General features: G+C 42.2%; 1 protein-coding gene across 5 annotated transcripts in view; it reads right to left on the bottom strand.

Moving 5' to 3' along the window:
• ctnnd2a (catenin (cadherin-associated protein), delta 2a) overlaps nucleotides 1-23957 on the bottom strand; it is a 232771-nt gene that overhangs the window by 136201 nt on the left and 72613 nt on the right. For all 5 annotated transcript variants that reach the window (XM_070985662.1, XM_070985665.1, XM_070985664.1 and 2 more), the window contains exon 3: nucleotides 18736-18848. In XM_070985662.1, coding sequence (XP_070841763.1) covers nucleotides 18736-18848 — 113 coding nt within the window. The remainder of the gene's footprint in view (nucleotides 1-18735; nucleotides 18849-23957) is intronic.

Here is a 23957-nt window from a genome sequence, read left to right as displayed (position 1 = left end):
ACAGAAAACTAACTTGAAACATTGAGGCATTGAAAGCAAAAAGTGTTTCTGTTTATGTGGATGCATATATGCCAGGTCTACTTTCATAATATACAGATATGTGTCTATATGAGCGTGCCTGTACGTATCCGTGCGAGCTCTCTGATACTCTATTCAGAAAGCGGTCCATTGTGCTCGCAACAAGGCTGAGGACAAACTTTTGTGAGTATGACAGCTGAATGACAGTTCAACAGTCAGGCTGGAAGAGAATTGTCTAGTCAAAGTGTTTGCTGGAATGACTTCTAATGCCTGACTGCTGACAGCCGCTTCAAAACCCTCTCTCGATACAAAAAAAACCAAAGAAAACAATGCACCGTGGTATTGACAAGTTCAATAGAGATATTTCAGCTCTCTGCAGCTGCCTCCTCTCCCACTTTCAAGTCCTACACACTCACATGCAGATGTTCATCCGACAACCATGTGGTTGTGGACCTGCATGCACTCTAAGTATGTGTCCTCCTACACAAACTTCTACATTCATGCAGCACATACATACATCTGTTTATGTCTGAGGACAAAGCCCGGGGAATATTTTGGAAAGCCCCCCGTTAGATTGTGCATGCATGCAATTACTCTAGCATATATTTTCACTGCAGATTGTGCAGGGCCGCTCACAGGGCATGCATGCGTCTCCAGTCCGTTTGCACACATGCTTGTTCATACAGTTACTTGTGTGCGTATACACATGCACCAAATGTGGGTTTCCACTGTGAGCAGCACCTGCTGGTCGCACTATTTCAGCTCATGAACATCTGCTGTGTGTGTCTAAATCACCAAGCTATTATAGTTATTATGATAGGTGGGCTATCTCCGTTTTGCACCGACACAGATAATGACAGAATACTTCCATGCATAATTCACCAGGGACGGGTGGCCTGACACTGGCTGTGGCCTGTATTATTGTACTCCACACAGATAGAGGCTGTCCAATATTTATACTCATCTAACAAGGTTTACTGCAGCGAGACTGTTCTGACATGTTATTGAACTAGAGATTAAGAGCTCTAGCTCACACATTAGGAAAATGTGAGAATAAAAGTTTCACTTTTGATATTACTGAACAATAGAATACAAGTTTTAATGCTGACTCTTGATGATGAAGTTATTCTGATATATCAACTATGTCAAACAATGTATAAACAATGAGATTTGCTTGATCATCATTAAACCAGAGTATTTGAGCCTTTTCTTTACCTTCAATACACTGAAACACAATGTAAGAACTGGATTGTGGTGTTTGTTGGTTTATTTATGTGCAGTGCTTTGAGATCTTCCAGTTTGCTCTGTAGATCATGCAGAGACCCAGGAGCCCTATAAAGTTAATGTGCATGTCATGCATGTGGACAGCAGTCAGTTTAGCAGTGAGTCTGTAAATAAAGACCATACTGTACGGTAGTAAGTAAAGCAACCAATTACAAGCTGGACGCTGCTACACTGAGCTTCTATACACCAGGAATAGATTGTTGATTTTCTGAATGGGATGGTTATATCTAAGGATCACATAAATATCATGCTGATTCAGCTAGCCCCCAACACTCTGCTTAGTGTTTAGTAGGGAATTCTCAAGGTAGAGAAGACTTGTAGACTTGCACCAGTCATGCATAAACATACACATACGGACATATAATCCCTTTACCTGAAAGTACTTAAATATAATAAGCTTGCCTTTCATACCTCGCCTTTTTGCCAATTTCAAACTTTCTACTTGTGTGCCACATTATATGCATTTTTTTCAACAAAGTGATGTCAAACAAAAACTTTTTTTTTTTCTTTTAATAAACCCATCTGCAATATTATTTGAACGACATGCACTGTTGGCTCCATTAAGGCCTCGTTGACTGAACCATAATCACATGTGACAAAGTGGCCGTAATATTAGCATAACAATACACATTTACATATGAATAATAATACCACAGGCTGCTAAGTACACTAGCAAATTAAAGTCAGAAGGACAGATGATGAATAAGTACACTGCTGGCCCATGAAAACTCACCTAAATTCAGTCGAGTGACTGTAATATAAGTCGTAGTACACAAAAAATATTTCCGTAATTCCACAAAATATCCATCTTCAAATGTTTCCAGCTGGAGATGAGCAGATGAAAGGCTAAATGCTAAAATTATATGAGATGTCAACCCCTGCATGTAACGCTGAAAGGTCCAATAATTAGACAAACAGCACAGGATTAACACAGATTACAGAGACCAAAGGTGAAAACACTTGGCCGGAACAGTAACTAGAATTTGTGAACTGTGTTGCTGGCTCACAGTCAGAAACAGTTCAGCCTCAGCCACTGTGAGTCACTGATGATTGATTCTACATGTAGAACTGTCATTACCACAAAATGAGGTCTGGACAGTGTGCAGTCAGTCATTGCTTTAGACGTTTTTAAAAACAGTTTTTTACAAAGTGGAGTGAAACTGATGCTGATGTTGTTTCTCGCTGTGTATTCTAGTTTCCTTTAAAGGTTATGTTGGAGCTGATATTTCATGTTGTGCCACGTCTGCCACTTCCCTTGGACATATCATTTTCATGGAGTGATGGAACACTTTCATAACTTTTTCATCTTCCCAGTCAAACAGCTTTTATCTTTTGGCAATTTCACACCCAATTCACATCCACACAAATCTGCTCCTTCAGATGAGTGGAAGGAGGTACGTCCTGTTCTTAAAGCGTGTGCATTTACATCCATTGTGTCTGATTCATTGAGTCATATTTCTTTCAGACAACAACCGAAATCACCCCACCGTCTGCATCTTGTCTGCTAAATAAATCGTAATCTCTCCCACAGCCCGTCAGGCACCGTGAAACCCATACGTCGATATGACACACACACAGACACATACTCAAGGGCAGCAGTGTGATGTCATGGGTGGATAGAACATCTCAAAGCTTTAGGGGCTGAAGCAGTCCACAGTCTAAATCACTCATTCCCCAGAGGATAATCTAACCAATGATTTAGTGGGAGTCACAGCGTCACTCTCAGCAGCTTCCACTCCAGTGGAGGGATGTATTAGGGTGTGTGTGTGTGTGTGTGTGTGTGTGTGTGTGTGTGTGTGTGTGTGTACAGTATGTGTGTGAGCATGCAAGGGGGAGAGGTTATTCGCCTTACACCGTCTCTCTCTTTGAGGGCCCCATGAGACCAATTACCAATACTCGGTGGCTTCACTCACACACAAATGCACACTTGTAATCTTACACCGCATAGAACTGTCGCCGCTTGACTGTGTGATCAGCATAATAGCTCAACATGAGCTTCATACTGTCAATATTCATGATTAAGGGGAGAGCACTTGAAGTGTGAGATAGTTGTCAAATTAAAAAAAAAAAAATAAAAAAATAGCACGCACACTGAGAAAATGATAACACTTAACGCAATTAAGTGCAATATTCAACATGTCAAATGAGAGGGAACAGGAGCAAATGTTAGCTGAGAACTTGTTTGATGACACTAATGCCGTGTAAACGTGTAACAGGTCAGCTCAATGAAGTCTACAGAAGCCTCTTCATTTTCGCCTCTCGCCCAGTTATTAACATTAGAGCGGACGCTAATCTTGTTACAGGGGAGCTTTGCATCCTCGCGTTGCACTGAGCTTGATCTTAGTTTCTTCTGGTCACTTAGCACAACTCTGCAGGCCAACCTCCATTTCTATTTCAAGAACTAGGCTTCTGGGTGATTCATTCTCTCAATATGCCATTTGTTTGAATTTAAAGAAGCTGTGTGGGTACATTGTGCTCCTCACAATAGCAAGCTCCTGGGATGCATTTAATCACATTCTTTGAATAATTCTTATTCAACCCATTCCCACATAGTCCAGTTGTGGTCATGTAATGTATACTAATGCCTTGCTGGACCTATCACTCATCTGGTTCACATTCCTCGACTGTAATTAATGCTTTAGACGGCTAATGTTGCACAGGAGGGTGACATGGCCTCTTTCGAGAGAAAATGAATGATGCCCATGCTCTATTACACAAATAACATGGTGCAGGTTGTAGGTGTGGAAGGCGATGAGGCTGTTCAGCCTACATGAATTTATACAGTATGTGGGCATCTATGCATGTATATGTGTGATTGATTGATCGATGAGAATGATGTGGTAGGACATGCAGTGGGACCCTGAGGCTGAGGCTTTAATTAATTGGTAGGAGAGGAGCCGGCTGGCTATCACAATATATCACCATGTCTGCTCTGCGATGACTCAACAGCATCCATCTCAGACCCAGAGCGCGCACACACACATATACACACACACACACACACACACACAATGCACGCAAAGGCCATCTGGCTAGCAGTGTGCAGCTAACTTGCTTGTGAATTTTCCTGTCTCTCTGCTAGCATTGCAAAGTTGTTAATTCTTAGCATTTTGCAGGCTGTTGTCTATAGGTGTCAAATGTGTAACATTGCTAACATCTTGAAAAGACAGAGACGCAGAAAAGATGTTAAGATTTGATTTTTTAGTGATTGGGTAATAGTATACGAAGCTGCTATGGGAAAATATGACAGTGTAAAGGTTATTTCTTTGTAATTTCCTCTTTGTTGCATTCATTTTCCATTTCTGTTTTTATCTGCACACACACACACACACACACACACACACACACACACACACACACACACACACACACACACACAGTACACACATACTACAGTATCCTGACTGCAACAGAATCAGTGTTTGGTTGTGCTGCTTTGATTGTGATTTTCATTTATTAAGGCCTAAGATACTGAGTGGTGACATCGCTAAATGAATGTGCATCAAATATATTTCAAAACACGGATAATTACACTTACACACTCTTATTTCAGCCTGTGTCCTTAATATACTCACATTATTCTCTTTTTTTCTGATATTGAGAGAATGGGAAAAAAATTAATTTCAGTGGTGCCTGAGGGCAATAAATGCTCTGCACTGCAGGTGTATATAAAGTACTAAAGTAAAATATCACTTTAAGTGGGTACGTGTAGGGTCCCCCATCTGAACACCTCCATGTGGCATGTGTCCTGATTTGCTCTATTTGATGAGGCCTCACAGTGTTCTTGAGGAAGCTGCCGACATGTTTCCTTGTTTAGTGATCAAGACCCTTCACTTCCCCTGTCCATTATGCATACGTTTAGTCATCTATTTTAAAAACTTTAGATCGTCCCCGCATACACAAACGTACAAAAAAAAGAAATAGACCTAGAGTTTGTTTTTTTCCTCCATCTTCTATGACATTGATCCAGACAGGACAGCAGAGAAACAGGCTCTTTAGTGTGGAAAATAGCCATGGGAGGTACTGTACCTGATGGCTAGAACCTCAGAGCAGATGCAACCTTAGAACAATGAAGCTAGCCATGAAGCAGCTGGCCTCATGGAGAGATAGTAAAAAAGCACACGAGCCAACACTATTTTGAGACCAGACTGAAGACCAGAACAGCTTGTTTGAGACATACATGTACAATATTTAACGTGATTGCCTTGGTTGGTTTCACTAGTTCATTGTCGTCCGTGAATGCCTCATGCAAGTTTTTGCGAGTTTATAAGGCCATTTGTCACAAGCGAGTCTCAACGGACCAGAGATAAAAAATACAAAAAGGAGACAGGTTCAGGAAAAAAGGAAAAGTAGACATAACAAGTGAAACTGGAACAAAGCAAACTGCCAGGCACCACAGAAATCTGTTGTTCAAACACCACATGTCTGCACTCAGACAAAGGATATCCATTGTTGTAAAAAGAAAAAGAAAAGTACCTACGGTAAAAAACGAGCTTAAAATACTAAGTATATGTGCATTATAGACAATTATAGCCAATATGTGAACAATCTACATTCACATGGGATGTCACATGAAACCAGCTGCTCTCCAACTCATTTCAATGCTCGCGCACAAGTTAAAGACTGTGACTCTCCACAGGAATCCATCAGGATTATGTCAGTTTTAAAGCGCTGAGCGACTCTCACCACCCAGGACACCGTCTGACTCATTGGGTTACAATGCAAACAAAAATCGATTTGGGAGCATCCAGAGCAGGTGATAAAAGTCACAATGAAAAGTGTAATCACAGCATCCAGTTATGGCTCTTGGGAGGACTCTGCCCCCACATCCTACTCCTGGCCCTCAGGAAATAAACTTGCTAGCTTTATTGTGTTAATCTAAATCCTCTAAGAAGTCTTTGTGGGAATATGATGCTTTGTGCAGCACAGCACAGTATAGCGCATGCATTGTTTTATGTTTCAATGAATGAATTCAATCAATCATTTGTCCTGTCTTTTTGTTTGCTTTCAAACTGCTGAAGGCTTCAATATTCATGTAGGCACCAGAGGTAACGATGCAGAATAAAGGCTTGGAGTCTAAACAGACAGTTTGTCTTTTCTGTCGATTTTTGTCCTCTTCCCACTGTCGCAACATATTAATGACAAAGTGTTGGTGAGGTTCCCAAAGTTAAAAGTGATGAACTTGGGTTTGTGAAAAGAAAAGGCACACACACAGACACCAAAACAACCCATCCCTGCCATGCAAACACACACGCACATACACACACACACAACCTATCGCCCACAATGCCTCCACTATAAAATCTTTTGCTCAAACTGCTCCAGGCACTGATTCCTTTGGCCTCAGGGTATGAAGCCTCAAGAGGACAAACTCACTCATATTCTTTCTCTTTCGCTTGCCCTCTCAGTCTTCCTCTCTCACACACACACTGACACAAACACACACAAGGCAGAGTTTTCTGAGGCCCTCTAGCACCAACTCTTTTCATGACAGTAAGAGGACAAGAACTTAAAAGCAGCCATGTTTATAAGTCCTGCGCATTAATGGACATGCACACATTCACCGGGACAAATATATTAATGACTGACTCTGCATGCAGCTTGCAGCTTGTTCTTTATCCCTTAATATTGCTTGAGACTATCTTGGAGTCTCACCCATTTGTCTCCTTTTCTCTCTATATATATTATCTCTCCAGCGCTCTTCCCTCACCTCTACTATTATCCTCTTTTCTTCTCTCATTTGCCTCTCTCAGTCCAATTCTCTGGGCATTTATAACTTTACCTGCAGCACTGGTTCTAATTATATCCAGTGAATGCAAACGAGACGGCTGGTTGAGCTTACAAACAACAGAAAGCTGTAGGTATCGGTGTCAGCGGGGTCTTTAACCTCTCAAGTTGCATTCCCTTTATTCCCTTTCAACCAACACATGTGATCCAAATAGCCATTTAAATGTTTTTTATTTCCTGTTTCTATATTGGTATAATATTGCAATTAATGGAAGAAGTCCGATATAATCTTTGTACGTGCTTATCCCTGTGAAATTACCTGCTTTTATATTATATTCATAATCATGGGAATCCTATGAAAATCAATCAAATCACAAGATTTTCCAGGCCATCTTGTAAAATTCCATAAAACTCCAGAAAGTCCATAACTGGTGCGAAGATAGAGCTTCCAGCGACTACTTCAGCTTTAATTTTGGAGGTGGAAACACAATACAATGGAACACTTGAAATTTTAAATGAGGTAATACTTTGCTGATCCCAATACAAGCATAATATTGACTAACACTACACATTACAACCATTACCAGTAATCACCTGTGTCTCTGTGATGCATCTGCGCTGTGATCACAGTGTTTTTAACGTAGCTGTCGTGAATTACAGTTGACTTTTTTTGAACTATCCTATTTTAATCCTGTTAAATGGAAACCTTTTCTCCCTAACACTGATCACGCTTGTCACCACACACACTCAGACACAGAAAAATACATGCCTACAAGGCGGCAGACAGGAAAAGCGGGGTGTCACATGTGCACATGCACACACACACACAAATGCTGCATATTAAAAAGCACTGTAATAGCCTGTCGAGTTTTTGGAGTGTGGTCAACAAAACACCTCTGCGTCTCCGTATGGATGAATGCACACACACTTTTTTCAGCCATTCCTGTTGAACTGACAGCAAAGTGAAGACCATAATCCCACATAAATGCATACTAATAACTGCCTCCACTGACACACACACACACACACACACACACACACACACACACACACACACACACACACACACACACACACACACACACTAGCACACACTCTTTTCCTCAGAATAATTCTAAGCACCAAAGTCAAAAGGAGTGCCAAACCAAGTGATGCACACACACACACACACACACACACACACACACACACACACACACACACACACACACGCACTGAAAGTTTTATGTGGTGAGTTCAGGGTGAGTTCAGCGCTGATCACAAACAACATCAGCAGTGAACATGGTGGGCTTGTAAACAGCCTCTGTCACGGTCAATCAGCATCACATTTATCACCTTGGTTTGACCTGTAATTTAAGCAAAAAATGTCAGAAGCAGCAGCGAAATGCATCATGTCGCCATATTTTGTTCAAATGTGATCAGAGTTGTCTGATCAATAAGTAATGGATGAGTGGCATGGACAAACAGACAACTGCACTACCTGCTCACAAATATTATCATGGGGAGCTACAATGGCTAATGATGTCAAAAACAAAGAAAACAGATAACACACATGCTCAAATAGCCATCAGGTATCCTATTATATAAGCTCTTGGGAGACATTACCTTCCACAGCATTTGTTAATAAGCTCATTTCTCTTCTGTCTCTCTGCTGCTCTCCCCTCTTTTCTCTGTTCTTCCTCCACACCTTGTTTTTTGGACTCACTCTCTTTCTTGCTGTGTATTTTTTTTTTATCATCTCTCTCTCTGTCTGTGTTTTGTCTCAGTGTTTCCCTCTCAGTTTCTCGCCGTTTTCCTCTCTCTGTCTCTCTGGCATGGTTTGGTTGGTTCTTATCTATTTTCACCACTATCTGGTGTTGGGGGAAGATAAGCATGCATTTGCATGTTTAATGAACCAAACACCCCCGATTCCCCTCAGCATGAGAACACACACACACACGCGGGTGCACATATATATACGCACAAGCATTCACACTCACAATCTCTCTCTCTCTCTCTCTCTCTCTCTCTCTCTCTCACACACACACACAGACACACACTGCTGCTGTTGGCCCTGCAGGCCTCCGTCTCCTTGCCACTAACATGGAGTCACCAGCTGCTGACTCCTACAGGAGTAAACATGAACTATCTATCTATCCGCCCTCACTTCCACAGCCGGAATGAAGCAGAGGGACATTATTTGGACTCACCACGCCACTTGACGGTGAAGGAAAAAAGATGACATATTGGAAAGAATCATCGAGATCTGAAACATTTTAGATGTGATCCTTAACAGAGTACATAGTGGCAGCTGACCTGCCAGCCATCATTGACAGAAAGCTGACAAAGTCTTTGACAGTATAAACTGAGTATAAACCCACTGTGACATCACCTATTGGTTTGTTGACTGCTGCTCCAAAGCCTCAAGTGTGGCATTATGGCTGCGACCATCATGGCTTTTTGGGAGTTGGAAGAAACTGTTTAACTAAGGTAATAAATCAAGTGAGAAGCAGGGTAATTTTCTCATAAGCACACATACAATCAGACTTTGTCTTGGAGTTCCAAAGAATGCAAGTTTAAGGCACTTCATGTCGGCTTCACTTTTCAGACCCAGAAGCTCTGTCCACTATTTACACAGTTTGTGGTATACGCTAACAGGATGTCACAGTCAGAAATGGAAGCAGTGTAAATAGTGGTATCTCTCTGTACAAAGTACAGAAACCAGAGATAGACGCTCAGAGGCGACCAAGCATCCACTGTTCTGGCAACTGTTTAAGAGATGAGCCATCGACTGGACAAGCAAGATTTAAGATCTTCGTATACTTGATATACACTGGCTGTACTTAAGTGTCCCAGAGCAACAATCAATCTCTAAACCCCTGCCCACCTGCACTTGAGTGTTGTTCTGTTTGAGGATGCTGAGATAAAACTGCATTTTTTAATCAGCACATGGGAGTATTAAGTAAGTCTGAATACTGTCTGAACGCCCTTTAACTGAACAATTTTCATTTCAGCTAACCTGGCTACTAGCAATACCATCAAGTCTTCTAAAGGAAACACAAAGCCAAAGGTGCTGTTTCTCAATATGCAGTGAAATGTGCCATGTGAGAGAGAGAGAAAAAAAAAAACGCACTCACTAAAATGTGAAAAGCCAAGATGTAATTTAAGCGCAAAGATAGATAGATGGTGGGAGAGATGAAACAACACAGAGAGAGGCAGGCAGAAAGATAGACAGTGGGGACGACAGCGGTGTGAGAGATGTCGCCACCTGCCACCATTTTTCTCCTCTCCTCTTGGAAATGCATCATCAGTCATTAGGGGGGAGCATGACTCCCAGAATCATCATCACTCATACACACACACACACACACACACACACACACACAGGCCCAAACACAAGGCGTATTTTAAGGAATAATGCGGCGGCATATAATTTGAGTTCTCTCTATGCAGCATTTTGCTGAGCTTATAAAACCGCCTGCAGCTAATGGTGTGATGGATCCCTCTATTATCACCCAACGCAGGAGACGAGAGTGGGGTATAGTGAGATAAAGGAATGTAATTGGATAGTATTTTAGCCATGGCAAAAACAGGAGGGTGGTCAGGGACAGAGAGCGAGAGCACAGAGAAAGCTGTAAAATGATAAGTGCGTGAAGTCTAAAAGCTGTCCGGATGTGACAGACTTGTCCAATAAATTAAAGGCAACATAAAACAGAAATCACCTGTGTGGAACGTGGGTCTCTAAACTCCTTTCAAATTAAGGGGATGCAATAATGTCGTGTAAAAATAAACAGAAGATACTGAGTTCATGCAGTGTAACATGATAATATGTTAAAGGACGAACCACACTTTAATTGAGCACAGAACAGACCTGCAAAAAAGGTGAAAAAAAGTTTATATTTCTATTTTTCGTGATGTCCTGACTTTAATCTAGCGCTATCGTCAAAACTGTGCTTCATCTAATACTTTGGTTTTTGGCCAAATACTAGCCTAACTAATGATATTCCCATCAGCAAGGTATGCTGGCTGTATGGCTAATTAGAGAAGAGAAGAGAAGAGAAGAGAAGAGAAGAGAAGAGAAGAGAAGAGAAGAGAAGAGAAGAGAAGAGAAGTTAGCACAAGTCAAACAAAACTTTATTCAATGACAGACAAGCAGGGGGATTTTTGTGTCTGGGGTGTATTAGTTGCTGTGATCAACTCTAAAGTGTGTGAAAACCAAAACCAAACCAGTGGCGTGAATGTCTGCTCCTCAGGGTAGGACAACTTTATAGACTAGCAAATGTGTTCGCCCCTGAGAAAAGTCCTGGGCACAGGGTGAGAAAACATGTGGATATGTGTGTGTGTGTGTGTGTGTGTGTGTGTGTGTGTGGGTGGGTGTGTGTGTTTGTACACGCGACACAAAGAGTGGCACTGGTCCCTGCTGGTGTGGAACTAAATGCCACAGCTTGATTAGAATAAATAGTCCTATACTGGCTCTGGAACTGGGCACCAATGTACAGCAGGACAAGCATGTGTGTGCGGTGACTCAATACTTTTGTTCTCTGTCATACACAGTGCACGCACACACAGACACACACACACATGCAGACACTCAGGCCTTACTTTTCTCTGACCTACCCGAGGGGTCTTTGGGCAGATGTGTAAGTCTGAACAACACAATCAGAAAGCTGTTACTGCCTCAGGACATGAACTTTACACCTAACTCGGCCTCCCACACACTCTCTCTCTCTCACTCACTCTATCTTTCTCACACACACACTTTTTCTGTATCTGTATCAGTTCAATATGTTGACACCAACATTCATATCTGACAGCAGAGCACACAAACAGATGACTGAGAGCAATGAAAATATTGTGTGTGTGCATGTGCTTGAATCTGTGTGTGTGTGCTTGTCACTCACTCAACATACATGACATGCATCCACCTGTGTACAACCACTTGTTATCACATGAACAAAGGGCCAGAATAAGGCCACATGAATTAATGAAGACCATGCAGGTGGTATCAGGTTTCGGTAACATCAACGGTGTCACTTTCAGCCAGTTCATGATAAATGTCTTTGCATATTGAAAATAATGTGCTTTACTTGGGCCGCAATAACACGCAGGTAAGGAGCTATGCACATACTCATTGAACTGAAGAAGAAGAAGAAGAAGGAGAAGAAGAAGAAGAAGAAGAAGAAGAAGAAGAAGAAGAAACATACTTTATTTTTATCACACACACAACATCATGCAAATGCTCATGATTTGTGAAATTATTATTTCTCCACATTTGACCCATCCATCGTCTGCCTTCCTCCACGGTAGACCAGGAGCGGTGGGCTGCCAGCCGATAGCGGCACCCGGGGACCAACTCTCTTCATCACCATTGGTCAGGTGGTGATCTTCTTGCATGTTTTTAGTGGGGGTATTTTATGAAGGGTACCCCAGGTGAGCACAGGGAGAACATGCAAACTCCACACAGAAAGGCCCCTTTCCTCGAGCCGCAAGCACTGAAGGCATGGTGGAGGCCACCAGCGCCCACAGCGGGATTCGAACGGGGACCTTCTAGCGAAAGTGTTACCGCTTGTTCCACCGTGCCACCAAACTGGAGTAGCATCCAGGAAGTACTGTTCCTTGCTAACAGTGGCTCGAAGACGTGGCTTCTCATTTGAAGTGGTAGGCCGGCTGAGGTTTTTTAACTTCGCTTTTTGTGGAACCTCATACAGCAAAGCAAGTTCAGCTGGCTTTGTTGTTAGACCAAAGCCCCTTCTGCTCTATGATCCATGTCAGTGTGTGTCTGCTGCTGTACGTAAATGCTACGATATATACCATAAAAAACAAAACAAAAAAACTGTGTGATATGAACTGCAGGTCATACCGCCCATCCCTGCCTGATGGCGGCATTGTTGTTGTTAGGGATCTTTTGTCTTCTTTCTCTCTGTATTGCAATTCTTAATTTCATAAATCGCATCAAGCTCCATCAACAGTGACAGATAACAATTCAGTGACGCCTGAAGCAAGGATCTGTCTGTTTACAAAATAGATGTAATCCATATGCTTAAACCCATGAGCATCATAAATACATGACAACAGGATCCGTAAATGATACGGCCAAAGGGAACGCCTGGTCAACAGAGCTGATCAAAAGTGATTATCCCACATATACAGACTTAAACACAAGCTGCTTCTGCTTGATCCAGGACTAGACATGCTGTAAGAGTACACAGAGAGGGAGTTCGGTTTATTAGGACAGTGATAATACAATGAAGAAATATGAAAACTAGAGGATGGAGAGATAGATGTGCATAGCAAGAGGAGGACAGAAGTGACAGAAAATGAGACAATGAGAACAAGCAAAAGACAGAGAGAGAGACAACAGGTAAAAATTAAAAATAATACATCAATGTATTGTGTGGCTGCCACAGGGTAATGAAAGCTATTTATTAGCCATCTATCTCTTTCTCTGTCTCTTTCCTTCTCTCCCTCTTTCTGCGTTGCTTCCCCCCCAGCACTGATTCTCCCATTTCTCTCCACTAAACACTACCAATTCCATTAAGCACAACAAAACACTCATCTAGAGGTCACATTTGTTTCGCTCAACTTTGCATGTCATCTGCATACCAACTGAGGGGCTGCCTTCCTCGGCTTGGATCCCCACCCGAATTATTATATGAGGCTTTTACGTTCTAACCCCCTTTTTTCTATAATAAGATGCCTTTGCACTCGGTCACTTTCTCATTGTACTTTATTTGTTCTAAAGCATAGCTGATTGCTCTAATTCTGCATTTCGTCATCTATCGCATCATATATGAATAAACACTCCACAACATTGCCACAAGGCACCGAGCTGGTGCTATGTTTGCTTGTAGCCAGTGGAATATGACAACAACATAATTAAATTTTGCCGGTGAATCCATAAGCTTACGCGACATCTTATATATGGCCTTGATAATTTACTGCCCCTGGTTACGATTATCTTAGTTGCCAGCTTCCCATTATTTCCTCAAGAGTTCACAGGCAGTGCTTTAATGCACCAATAATGCATCCCAGAATGCCCAGCAAGGGCTCTCCAAGGCAGATGAAAGCCACGGGACCTTCAGTGATCTGAATCTGTCAAGGAATTGTACATTCATCTGCCTTATATCTCAGAGAGCGGCAAAAACACTGTTGAAGCACATGCAATCTGCTGGTCTACGCGACAATTAGTGAATTAAGAATTGCGCTTTACGGATGATTTATTTAATCGCTGGTGAAAAACAGATACGAATGCTGAGAATCCGGCACACAGTTCATAAAGCTCAGAACTAATGTTTTATTACAGCGCGTTGTAATGGAACAGATGAGAGCACAATCGCTATCATCATACACTCGACTGTGGCTTTTCAAAGCTGGAGCCAGTTTAAAAATAATTCCAGTGTTTTGGCCTTGAACTCTTAAGGTTTTGTTTGGTCACATCATCACATCCCTAAAAACTGAACATCCTGGAACTTTTGGAATATCAATGCGTAGAAAACTGACATTGCAAGTTTGCACAAGTTTTCTTAAATGTCTCCATATATTGACTTCTTCCAGTTTTGACTAACATATCAACTTTAAAGCTATAGAATACTGTATATTGCAGGCAAATAACAAACCACAATCAACTGAAATCACCTTTGTCTACATATGCAGCAAGTGATCTTGGTGATTAGCTTCATCTGCAGGAAAGACTAACGCAATGTCATTTCTGAACGTCATTTGGTGCTGTATCATTGTTTGTCTTGGCATATCCTTAATGATGAAAAATAACTGCATACTAATTGAAAGACAGCAAACATAACTTCAGTGATATACTCCTTTTAAAGAGCACTGAAGGCTTGAGCTGCACAGCCAGTCAGGCAGAAAAGACAGCAGGAGCAAATGTTTCCCACTGGCTGCCACTTACCACTAATGTTAGAAAATGATAAATTAGTCTCGGCATGGCGTTTGGATTCTACGCTTTTGCATGTGAATGTGTATGTGTGCCACTGTGTGTTTCCTTCCTGTAAAGTGTGTGCCGCATGCCAACAGTTCACAGTGTGAACAGATGTTAGAAACTAATGCCCTGGGTTTCTGCACCACAGTCAGGCATTTTTTAGGGTCCTCAGCTCTGAGGAGGAGTCCATGGAGATGCCTGAATTGCTTTATTGAGCGGAACACAACTAAGGACACGCAGGCTCGCAGCGGTTGCCAAGAACACACACGGACACGCAAACACAAACACAGCGCTGGCCCCAAGCATGTGCAATACAAAAACCCACACATTTGGGACAATAATACACAAGCAGACGCACACAAAACTACAGGGTACCAGGTAGCTTTCACCCTGACAGGCTCCTAACAGAGTAATGGACCCACTGCTGAGTGAATATGGTGGCTGCAGCCCGAAGCCCACAGGAAACCTTGTCTGAGAGAATACAGACTCACGAAAAGAGAAACAGTTTTAGACGGATGAGAGTAGGTTTTTCATGAAATGTCAAAAATTCTATATAGAATACATAAAAGACCTCTAGTTATTGTCTATTTATTTAACTGTCTCACTTTCCCCTTCCAATCCAACTAACTGATCCTCCTTTCATTTTCACCCTGTGCTTTATTTGAACACCTATTCACTCAGAGCCAGTCACTACACTCTATATTTAGCTGCTGCCTGTCACTGAGACCCTGATGAAGGAGAGGAAAATGAGTGGTGATGTTGGAGACCATGGGAAAGGTTAGCGCTGTCTCTCTGAATAGCATCAGACTCTCTCTGATCATTCACAGCTATATTGTAGACACTAATATCTATACTTGGGATTAGAGAAAAAAATGGGGTGGGGGGGCATTGGAATCTGCATGAAGACTAATGTCAATCAAAATGGAATAAAAAAGAATCATAAAAGGGGGTAAACTCTGTAAACAATATTGCAAAAGGAAGACAAATGTGCATCACACGTTTTGGTTGACACGCACTGACAAATTTGAGCACACACAGGGATTGATGTGGACTCAGTTGCACATAGTGAGCTGTCAGCAGACAAAAGCTTAGCTAGGCCAATCCTCCATATCTGATGTGATAATCAGAAGATGATGCAACTGTGAGACAGCAGACTTGACAGCAGACAGGCTATTGCTGGCACAGACACATGCACCAGCAGACATTCTCGCGAGCGTAAAGAGAATGCACCCAAACAGATGCACAAGTCCAGATAAAGCCACGATGAAGTGTTGCCAGACATGGCATTTTCACCAACTTTAACATGTGTTGAGGACCAGTCAGGAACATGAACACAAATGATCAAATACTGTATATGAGATAGTGACAGGTCGCGTGTGGGGATCAAGATCCAAATGCAGAAACGGGCGGAAAAAATATTCAAAGAAGTCCAGACATGCTATCTAGATCTCTCCGCCAAGACAAGCCTTTGGTTTCATAGCTGCCTGATTCAAAATTATTGACAAGCCTGTCCTAACTCATCAGAATAATATATATATGAATTATGATAGCCTGACATCAGGCTAATAAGCCCGACAAGTCAGTGAGTCAAGAGTTAAAAGATGAGCTGAAAAAAAAATCAATGTATATTTCATATAGAAATATATGAAAGTGTGCATACTTGAGCCTAGCCTAGCCTTGAACTCTAGACTTTAAGTGTTAAACAAGCATGATCTTGCTTATTTGGAGTCAAGTAATTTAGCTAATGACAAATTCATCTTAGTTATTAGCTTAAAACACTGGGTGATAAAAACAAAGCAGTGGTATCAACATAATGGCATGTAAACCACTCCTAAATACACCAAAGTCCAGGTACCTGAAACAGCACACACCATCATATATCCAAAATAACAAGAGGGCACTAAACGCACTTAAAAACAATAAATATATGTGGCTGATGAACTGATTTATGATTATGGAGACAACCACAAGTGTCTGAGTTCCTGCTATAATTCTTACATGATGGAGATGGCAAGGATTATTCACACACACACACACACACACACACACACACACACACACACACACACACACACACACACACACACACACACACACACACACACACACATTGCATAATACATGCAATTTAGAGACCAAAATTAAATAAACAGATACAGTTTAGCTGAGTTACAGTATGCATTTACTTTGTCTTTGATGTTGGTGCTCAGGTGATTTTAGAATCACTATCCAGGCATATTAGCATATAATGGAACTTCAACAAAAACCCAGGAAGGGAGCCTCTAAACTTTCACCAAAAAGTCTCATCTGAGACTCAGCTGGAGCAAACAGAACGAACTGGGGAAGTTCAAGAGTGTCTTTTTTTTTCCAGTGTGCTCTGTTTTCCTGCCCACCCCCCTCCGGGTTGTGTACTTATGCAATGAGCTGCCTGAGGGAGTCAGAGGGATGCTGAATTTATATGAACCTGAATAGTTGACATCACAGCAAAATTCATGCAAACACAAAAACACACATACACACAAGTGTATCAGATGTATCCCAACTTTCCACCAAACTTTACTTTTGCTCTGGATTTTTACTGACAGGGAGGCAAAGCCTGCATTAGACAGAATGTGAGGGGACGGCAGTTTAATGAGAGGAGAGGGGCAGATATTGAGCTAAAGGTTTGAGCTGTTAGCATAAAATTTAAAATCAGCATGCTAGTCACATAGATCTCCTCTCCTCCATCCATCCCTCGTTCATCTTTACTCCCTCTTTCTGTTAAGAGCTCTCTTTCCCTCGTCTGAAAACAATTTTGGCAGCCCAAAGGTCAGACTTATAAATGGGGAACATAATGAAGTATTTTGAAGGGTTGCATGTCTGGTTAACATGCTAATTAATGCTGTATTGTATCAAAAAGGTTTTCCGGGAAGTGAAATACTAATGCTTCACCGAAGATTTTTTATGGACCACATATATGTGTGGGTGAAGGTGCGTGTTGTCACACCCTCAGCAATGTTGCCGAGGGCTGTGTTGATGTGTCTGTTATATCAAGCCCTCAACTACCGTGCTGTGTGTCAGTGCAGTATGTGAGAGTGTGCGTGTTGTGAAATGTCTCATCATACTCTCACATCGGTATGTCTGTATAGCATAGGTGTAAAGCTCACCACACACTCAGTGTTATTTTACCCCATGTAACACCGTCGATGTGTTTGCATACTTGTGTGCGAGTGTGTTTATCTGTGTGTGTGTGATTTTGCCTGCAACCTCAGTGTTGTTCCAATCCATCCTGTTGATAAATGCACCGCACAGCAGGGGGGACACTGTTCTTTTCCAGTAACATCACTCCACAGATCTAAGGAGAAAACACCCAGGCTGTGTACGCTGAGCGTGTGTGAGTGTGTGTCTGTGTGCTAGAGTGTGTGACGAAGGTGTATAAAGGTCCAGTCAGCGTTAGTGTCGTGAATGACCCAGAACGCGTTCCATCATCCTCTAAGTTTAAACACACACTTGCGTATTGGGGGGAGCACACACTCACATGAATACAAACCTGAACTGCACACTTGTGTAGACCCCCTTGTTATGTTTGATAAAGCTGGGGAAATTATGACCCCCGAAGTCCCACATACACACACAATGTATGATTTAACCTGATACACATAAGAACACATGCACATACACACACCGATATCCGTTCCGCACCAAAGCCCAACCACCACCCACAAAAGATGGGGACAGTGTGTATTACCTGATACCCCTTTTTCAACCCTGACCCACCACACACGCACAGAAAAACAAGGTTTGCATGTTACCTGATGCTGCTCATGCTGCCTGCCTCTGATCCCAGCTTGCATCTCTCCAGCTGGGTGGCGACAATCTGACGCTCAGCCTCAAGTTCCCTGGTCAGGCGTTCAAACTGAAGCTCCTTAAGAGACAGACAAAGACAAAGCGATAGAGTAAGAGACAGGGCTGAGGTTCTGCTGCCTCTATCTACTTCAGATATGAAAACTTAAAAAACTTTTTGTCTTTCCCATCTAAGTGGTCATTAGTGGGAGAAGGGTGGGATATGAAAGCTGTTAAAACCACAAAAATCCCTTTTTCATGTGCGATAATAACCTTTTTAAAGTCATCCAAGAGTATGGGATGAGTATTTTGATGTGAATAATAAGTTGCTTTGGGACTGCAGTCTACTTGTCGTAGGAGAAGTGAAGCACTGTCAGCCGCAGGTCATGGAAACAGCTTAGGGCTGGAAGACAGCTATGCGACAGTTAAAATGAAGTGTGATCATTAACATGAACGTGATTGACAGGTGAGAAAAGGCGTGAGGCAGAGTGACGGGTTGAAAGTGTTCTAAATGTGTGCGCTAAAAAGCCCTTTAATCCCATCCGCTGTGTGGAGCGGGAGGGTTGTCAACTGGAGCAGTTGAAGCACTCCACCAAAAAACTGGGTTGCAAACTGCAAATCTGTCTAATGAAGATATTTGTGGAATTCCTTCATGAAGTGTGCGTTATTCCCAGGTGCGTTGTTTTCCTGTTTGGTTCAACAAAGAAATGTTTGCATTTGAAAAATGACACACTTTTAAAAAGACAGATGGACAAAAATGTAAAGAAGATAGGATTTTTTTCCGCACGTTTACTGTCTGGAGTCCCTAATTTTATCAGGAAAGATAAGAGAGAGAAACGTTAAAAATGTTAAAGAAAAAGAAACACTAATGGGGCCCCCTGGTAGCTCACCTGGTGAGTGTGTACCCCATGCATCAAGGCTGTGTCCTAACTGCAGTGCCCCTGGTTCAATCCCAACCCAGGGCCCCCTGCGGTACAATGTACTTCTACTCAGCGCTGCTGTCAATCACACAGCCACAAATGATTTCATGTGTGGCTACAGTCTGGCGAGCTGCCTTTTCCTGTCAGGTTACACCCATGCCAACACACTGTTGGGAGCTGCCTGCATAAGGCTGCACGGATGGCACATGCCGGGGGAGGCATGAGCGTGCTCCTTTCACTCTGACTACCCCTGAATGTATCAGTCTTCACCCAACCCTGCTTGTGTGTGTATGTGTGTGTGTGTGTGTGTGTGTGCTGACACATTCGCTATTTAAGTTGCTTACTGACAGCTCCGTATCAGTCATCTAGCTATGAGCCAGACAGATGACATTTCAAACCAGAAATCAATGTGTGTAAGTATGTGCATGCGCGCATGTTTATGTCTGCTGCACTCAAGCCACATGGAAGGAGATCAATAGTGCAGCGAACTCCACCCCGCCGAAGATATGCTGTACGAACGACCGGGTGCATGCGTGTGCAACACCCAGAGGGAGGGAGCGCGCGAGCGAGACGCAGAGAGAGTGTATGCTGGTTTGATTGGTTTTCTCAAAGCCATTTGAAGCTGTGAATGACTTGATCCCCAGTCGCTATCTGAAGTCTCCAACCCCAATCCCCTCTCCTCCCCAACACTACAGAGCACAATGCAATTCATCTCTCTCTCTCCCTCTCTCCCTCCCTCCCTCCCTCACCCCTTTTCCACACATGCTTACAGCAGCCACTTGCTCATAAATATGCACACTCTTTCTTTCCCTCCTTCCCTGCCTTCCTCTTGTACATGCATTTCACACACACACACACACACACACACACACACACACACACACACACACACACACACACACACACACACACACACACACACACACACACACCGAATGCAAGCCCTAACACATACATACACAGTAGTAGTAGTAGTAGTAGTAGTAGTTCATTGATCTCACAGTAGGAAATTCCTTTATCTCTCAGGCATTACTTCTTACTGCATGATATATGTAAAAATGTCAGTACCCTGCTTATATGCTGTAAGTTCACATAAAAAAAACTAGTGGTGCCATTACACCACTAGCCGAGCACAATCTGCCTTTCTCCCCACTCCTTCCTTAAGCTTCTCTCCGTCAGCCTCTCCTCACTTTCCTCCATTCACTGCGCTGCCTCCTGTCAGCAGCTCCTCTCTAGATTTCCCCGGCTCCACCTGCAACAGGATAAATCTTATACATGCGAACAACAAAGCAGCAGGTTCAGCCACCCCTATGATTTGCAAAGCGAAGTGACGCTGGGAATTTGAGCAGGGTCTATTAAACCCTCTGGACCCGTAATTCTAAATTACAGCTTTGTTTTACAGTGAGGTGCCTCGCCTCAAAGCCCTGCTCTGCTCCCCGCAGCAGACTGCTTTGTCACCTTGTTTGCCACAGCTGCAACTGTTTTAAATCCGCAAGGTGTAAAAATGCAAATCCCTGCACCTAAAGTAGCATTATGCTAATTGCTGATGTATAATGCCTCGATGGTAAAGTATCTTAAATGCCTTCTAAGGTAACATGGTAATGCTTGAACAGAAAACAGATGGGAAGCCTGTTAAGCCAGTTCTATATCTGGGTAACATTTGTTAAATTATGCATAACCCTTATCACGCGTTTATTCATTGAAATCCCTTTGCCTAAGGAGCTGCTATGCTGTTGATATGTAAAATAAATGATGCCAATGAGGATGACTTTTAAAAGCACATTTATCAATCGGCCAGGGGATAGTACCAGTATCTCTACAAGAGGAGTGAGTTTAACTGACTTGTCCAATTGCATGCAGCTGTGTATTTTGAAGAGCTGAAAGCACGAGACAGAAAAGAGCATTTGAAGGCAACATATAGGAACTGGATGCTTCCTTCAGTAGTTTAGTCTTTGCAGCAGTTTTATGTTTTACCAACAATTAAGGATGCTGAAAGTTCCTCTGGAGAGCTTGTCTTTGATGCATGTGGAGGCCTACATCTCTCTCTTTGTATAGTACAGCAAGTAACACGGTACACCACTGTGTTATGAGCACCAGTAAATTCAGACAGAAAACAGCTGCACTAACACTGCCAGAAAAAAGTCAGCAACACTTAAAATCCTGACACTGTCGTAATTGCAACACTTAAGAAATCTCGAAAATATGATTAGCAACTTCACATCAGAAAGTCTCCATAATATTTTTCAGAAGAACTTCTGTTGAATTATGTTTTTAGCAAAGCACACATCTGCCAGCTCCATAACATTTGACTCTGTAAAAGCTCAATCACTCACCTAAGTCTGAAAATCATGAAGCGCAGTAAATTCAACCTGACACCGGCATAAAATCCACAGATGGATGGAAAGTAAATTATTATGGAGGAAATATTTTAACAATATCGTGAGGAAGTTCTTGTCCTTGTTTCAGGGTACTGGCAGTAATGTAAGGAATTACACTTGGCATGCAAAGATAAAGAAAAGGTGTGCCGTATAGCTATCTGTGAGACAGCTGCTGAACGACTTGGTACTTGGACATCTTTATGGTTATGCTAGAGAAGTATCTTTGGAGAAAAGCAGTATTTCTTTTCCTGCTATACATTTAAGGAAAACAAACAAGTTGCCTCTCAGCTGAAGGCGATTTATTGTCTCTAGCACGATTTAAAATGTTCCCTGAACATCCCATGAAGCTCAGTGCAACAGGGCTAAAGCTGGATCACTGTATGACTCTGATCATCATACAAACTTAATATGATCTCATTAATGTTTTAATTAAACCACAGGATTTGTCATACCGGTTATTTTGATTGTTACGCAAGTGTGTTTTATGAAGCCCCCGCCGCTCTGCTGAGTCCATAAATTGTAACCTGCAATGACCAAACAGTTTGCTTTGTATGTAGTAATATATTTACCTTGGTTAATGTATGGCCACAGTTCAACAGATCCAAAACTGATGAGTGGGGAGTTTCACCAGGTGCTCCTTGTGCTTCGTCTGCGTGCTTGTATCAAAATGCACAAGCTGCATGCTGGAGCTGTAGGATCTCACTATGTTGTGCATGCGTTGCTGCCTCCCTCTCAGGAATGGATAGGAGACACAAAGCCCCACCCGCAGTCAGCCACAGAGGTCTCTATGGCAACTGTAGAACTGCATCCACCACCCCCCCAGCATTATAAATTAGGCTGTGACTCCTCCCACACACAGTCCCTGCCCTTTAGCATACCTGCGCTGCTCTCTCAGAGGTGTCTGTGGATGCATTTATGTTTTTCTTCTACAAAAAGCAGAAGGTTGAGGCTGGGGGTTAGCAACAAGTGCTTTTCGAGGGAAATAATTCATACTGGCTAAATATAGTGCACTCCATGTGGATGTTGATTGATGGCAGAACACCACTAGCAATTGTTTGATCATCTACACAAAATCTGTGTTTCAAACATGCTTCCTTCTGGTTACTGAAAGGAGACAGGAAACATCAGACAGTGAAAACAATTCACCAACACTTGGAGGGAAGTGACCAATCTCTGAAGTTTCTTCATGATGTCAAAAGTGCTGATACAAGGATACTTTATCAATGCCACGTCTTTAAAATTATACGAACTATAATTATAATGATATGGTACATTCAATAGTATTAAAGTCATAGTATTAAAAAGCAGATCTACAAGCAGATTTTCAACCCAAGGGTTCACAGATAAAACAGCAGGGAGGAAAATCAACTGGTCCTCAACCAGTACTATTAATATTATTATGAATGTGTTCAGGGACTTTTCCTTTATCATTACTGTGTGCAGGTTGTTTAACAAAAAAACTTACATACCAGTATTGCATTGAAATGTGAAATTCTGGTATTATGACAACATTATTTTATAATGAGCAATATCTCCTCAAGTGTCCTCTGTTTCAGTTTCACCTCAACATTCATTTTCCCATCTTATATTCGAGAAGGTTTCATTAGGCAATTAATGCTAATAAGACAGCTTCACAGCAAGGAAAACAGTGGTGCAGCTCTGTGGACTTTCACTTCTTGCTGTCTGCGTTACCACCAACACACAGCTGCATTTTAAACTGAAACTGGAGCCCAAACTGATACATTAAGCTTCTCAAGTCAATCCCTCATGCACACACTGTATTAATATATATTGCATATAATATATATTGTTGCACTTGCACCTGGGTATGTGTGTGCTACTGCTCATATGAAATCCTCCACTCTTCTTTAATGTCCTTCAGCAAGACACTAA

Source organism: Chaetodon trifascialis, chromosome 18 (assembly GCF_039877785.1).
Source record: "Chaetodon trifascialis isolate fChaTrf1 chromosome 18, fChaTrf1.hap1, whole genome shotgun sequence".
Taxonomy (NCBI): Eukaryota; Metazoa; Chordata; class Actinopteri; order Chaetodontiformes; family Chaetodontidae; genus Chaetodon; species Chaetodon trifascialis.
Note: the sequence above shows the minus strand (reverse complement) of the source record. Positions and strands in the feature narration are given on the sequence as shown.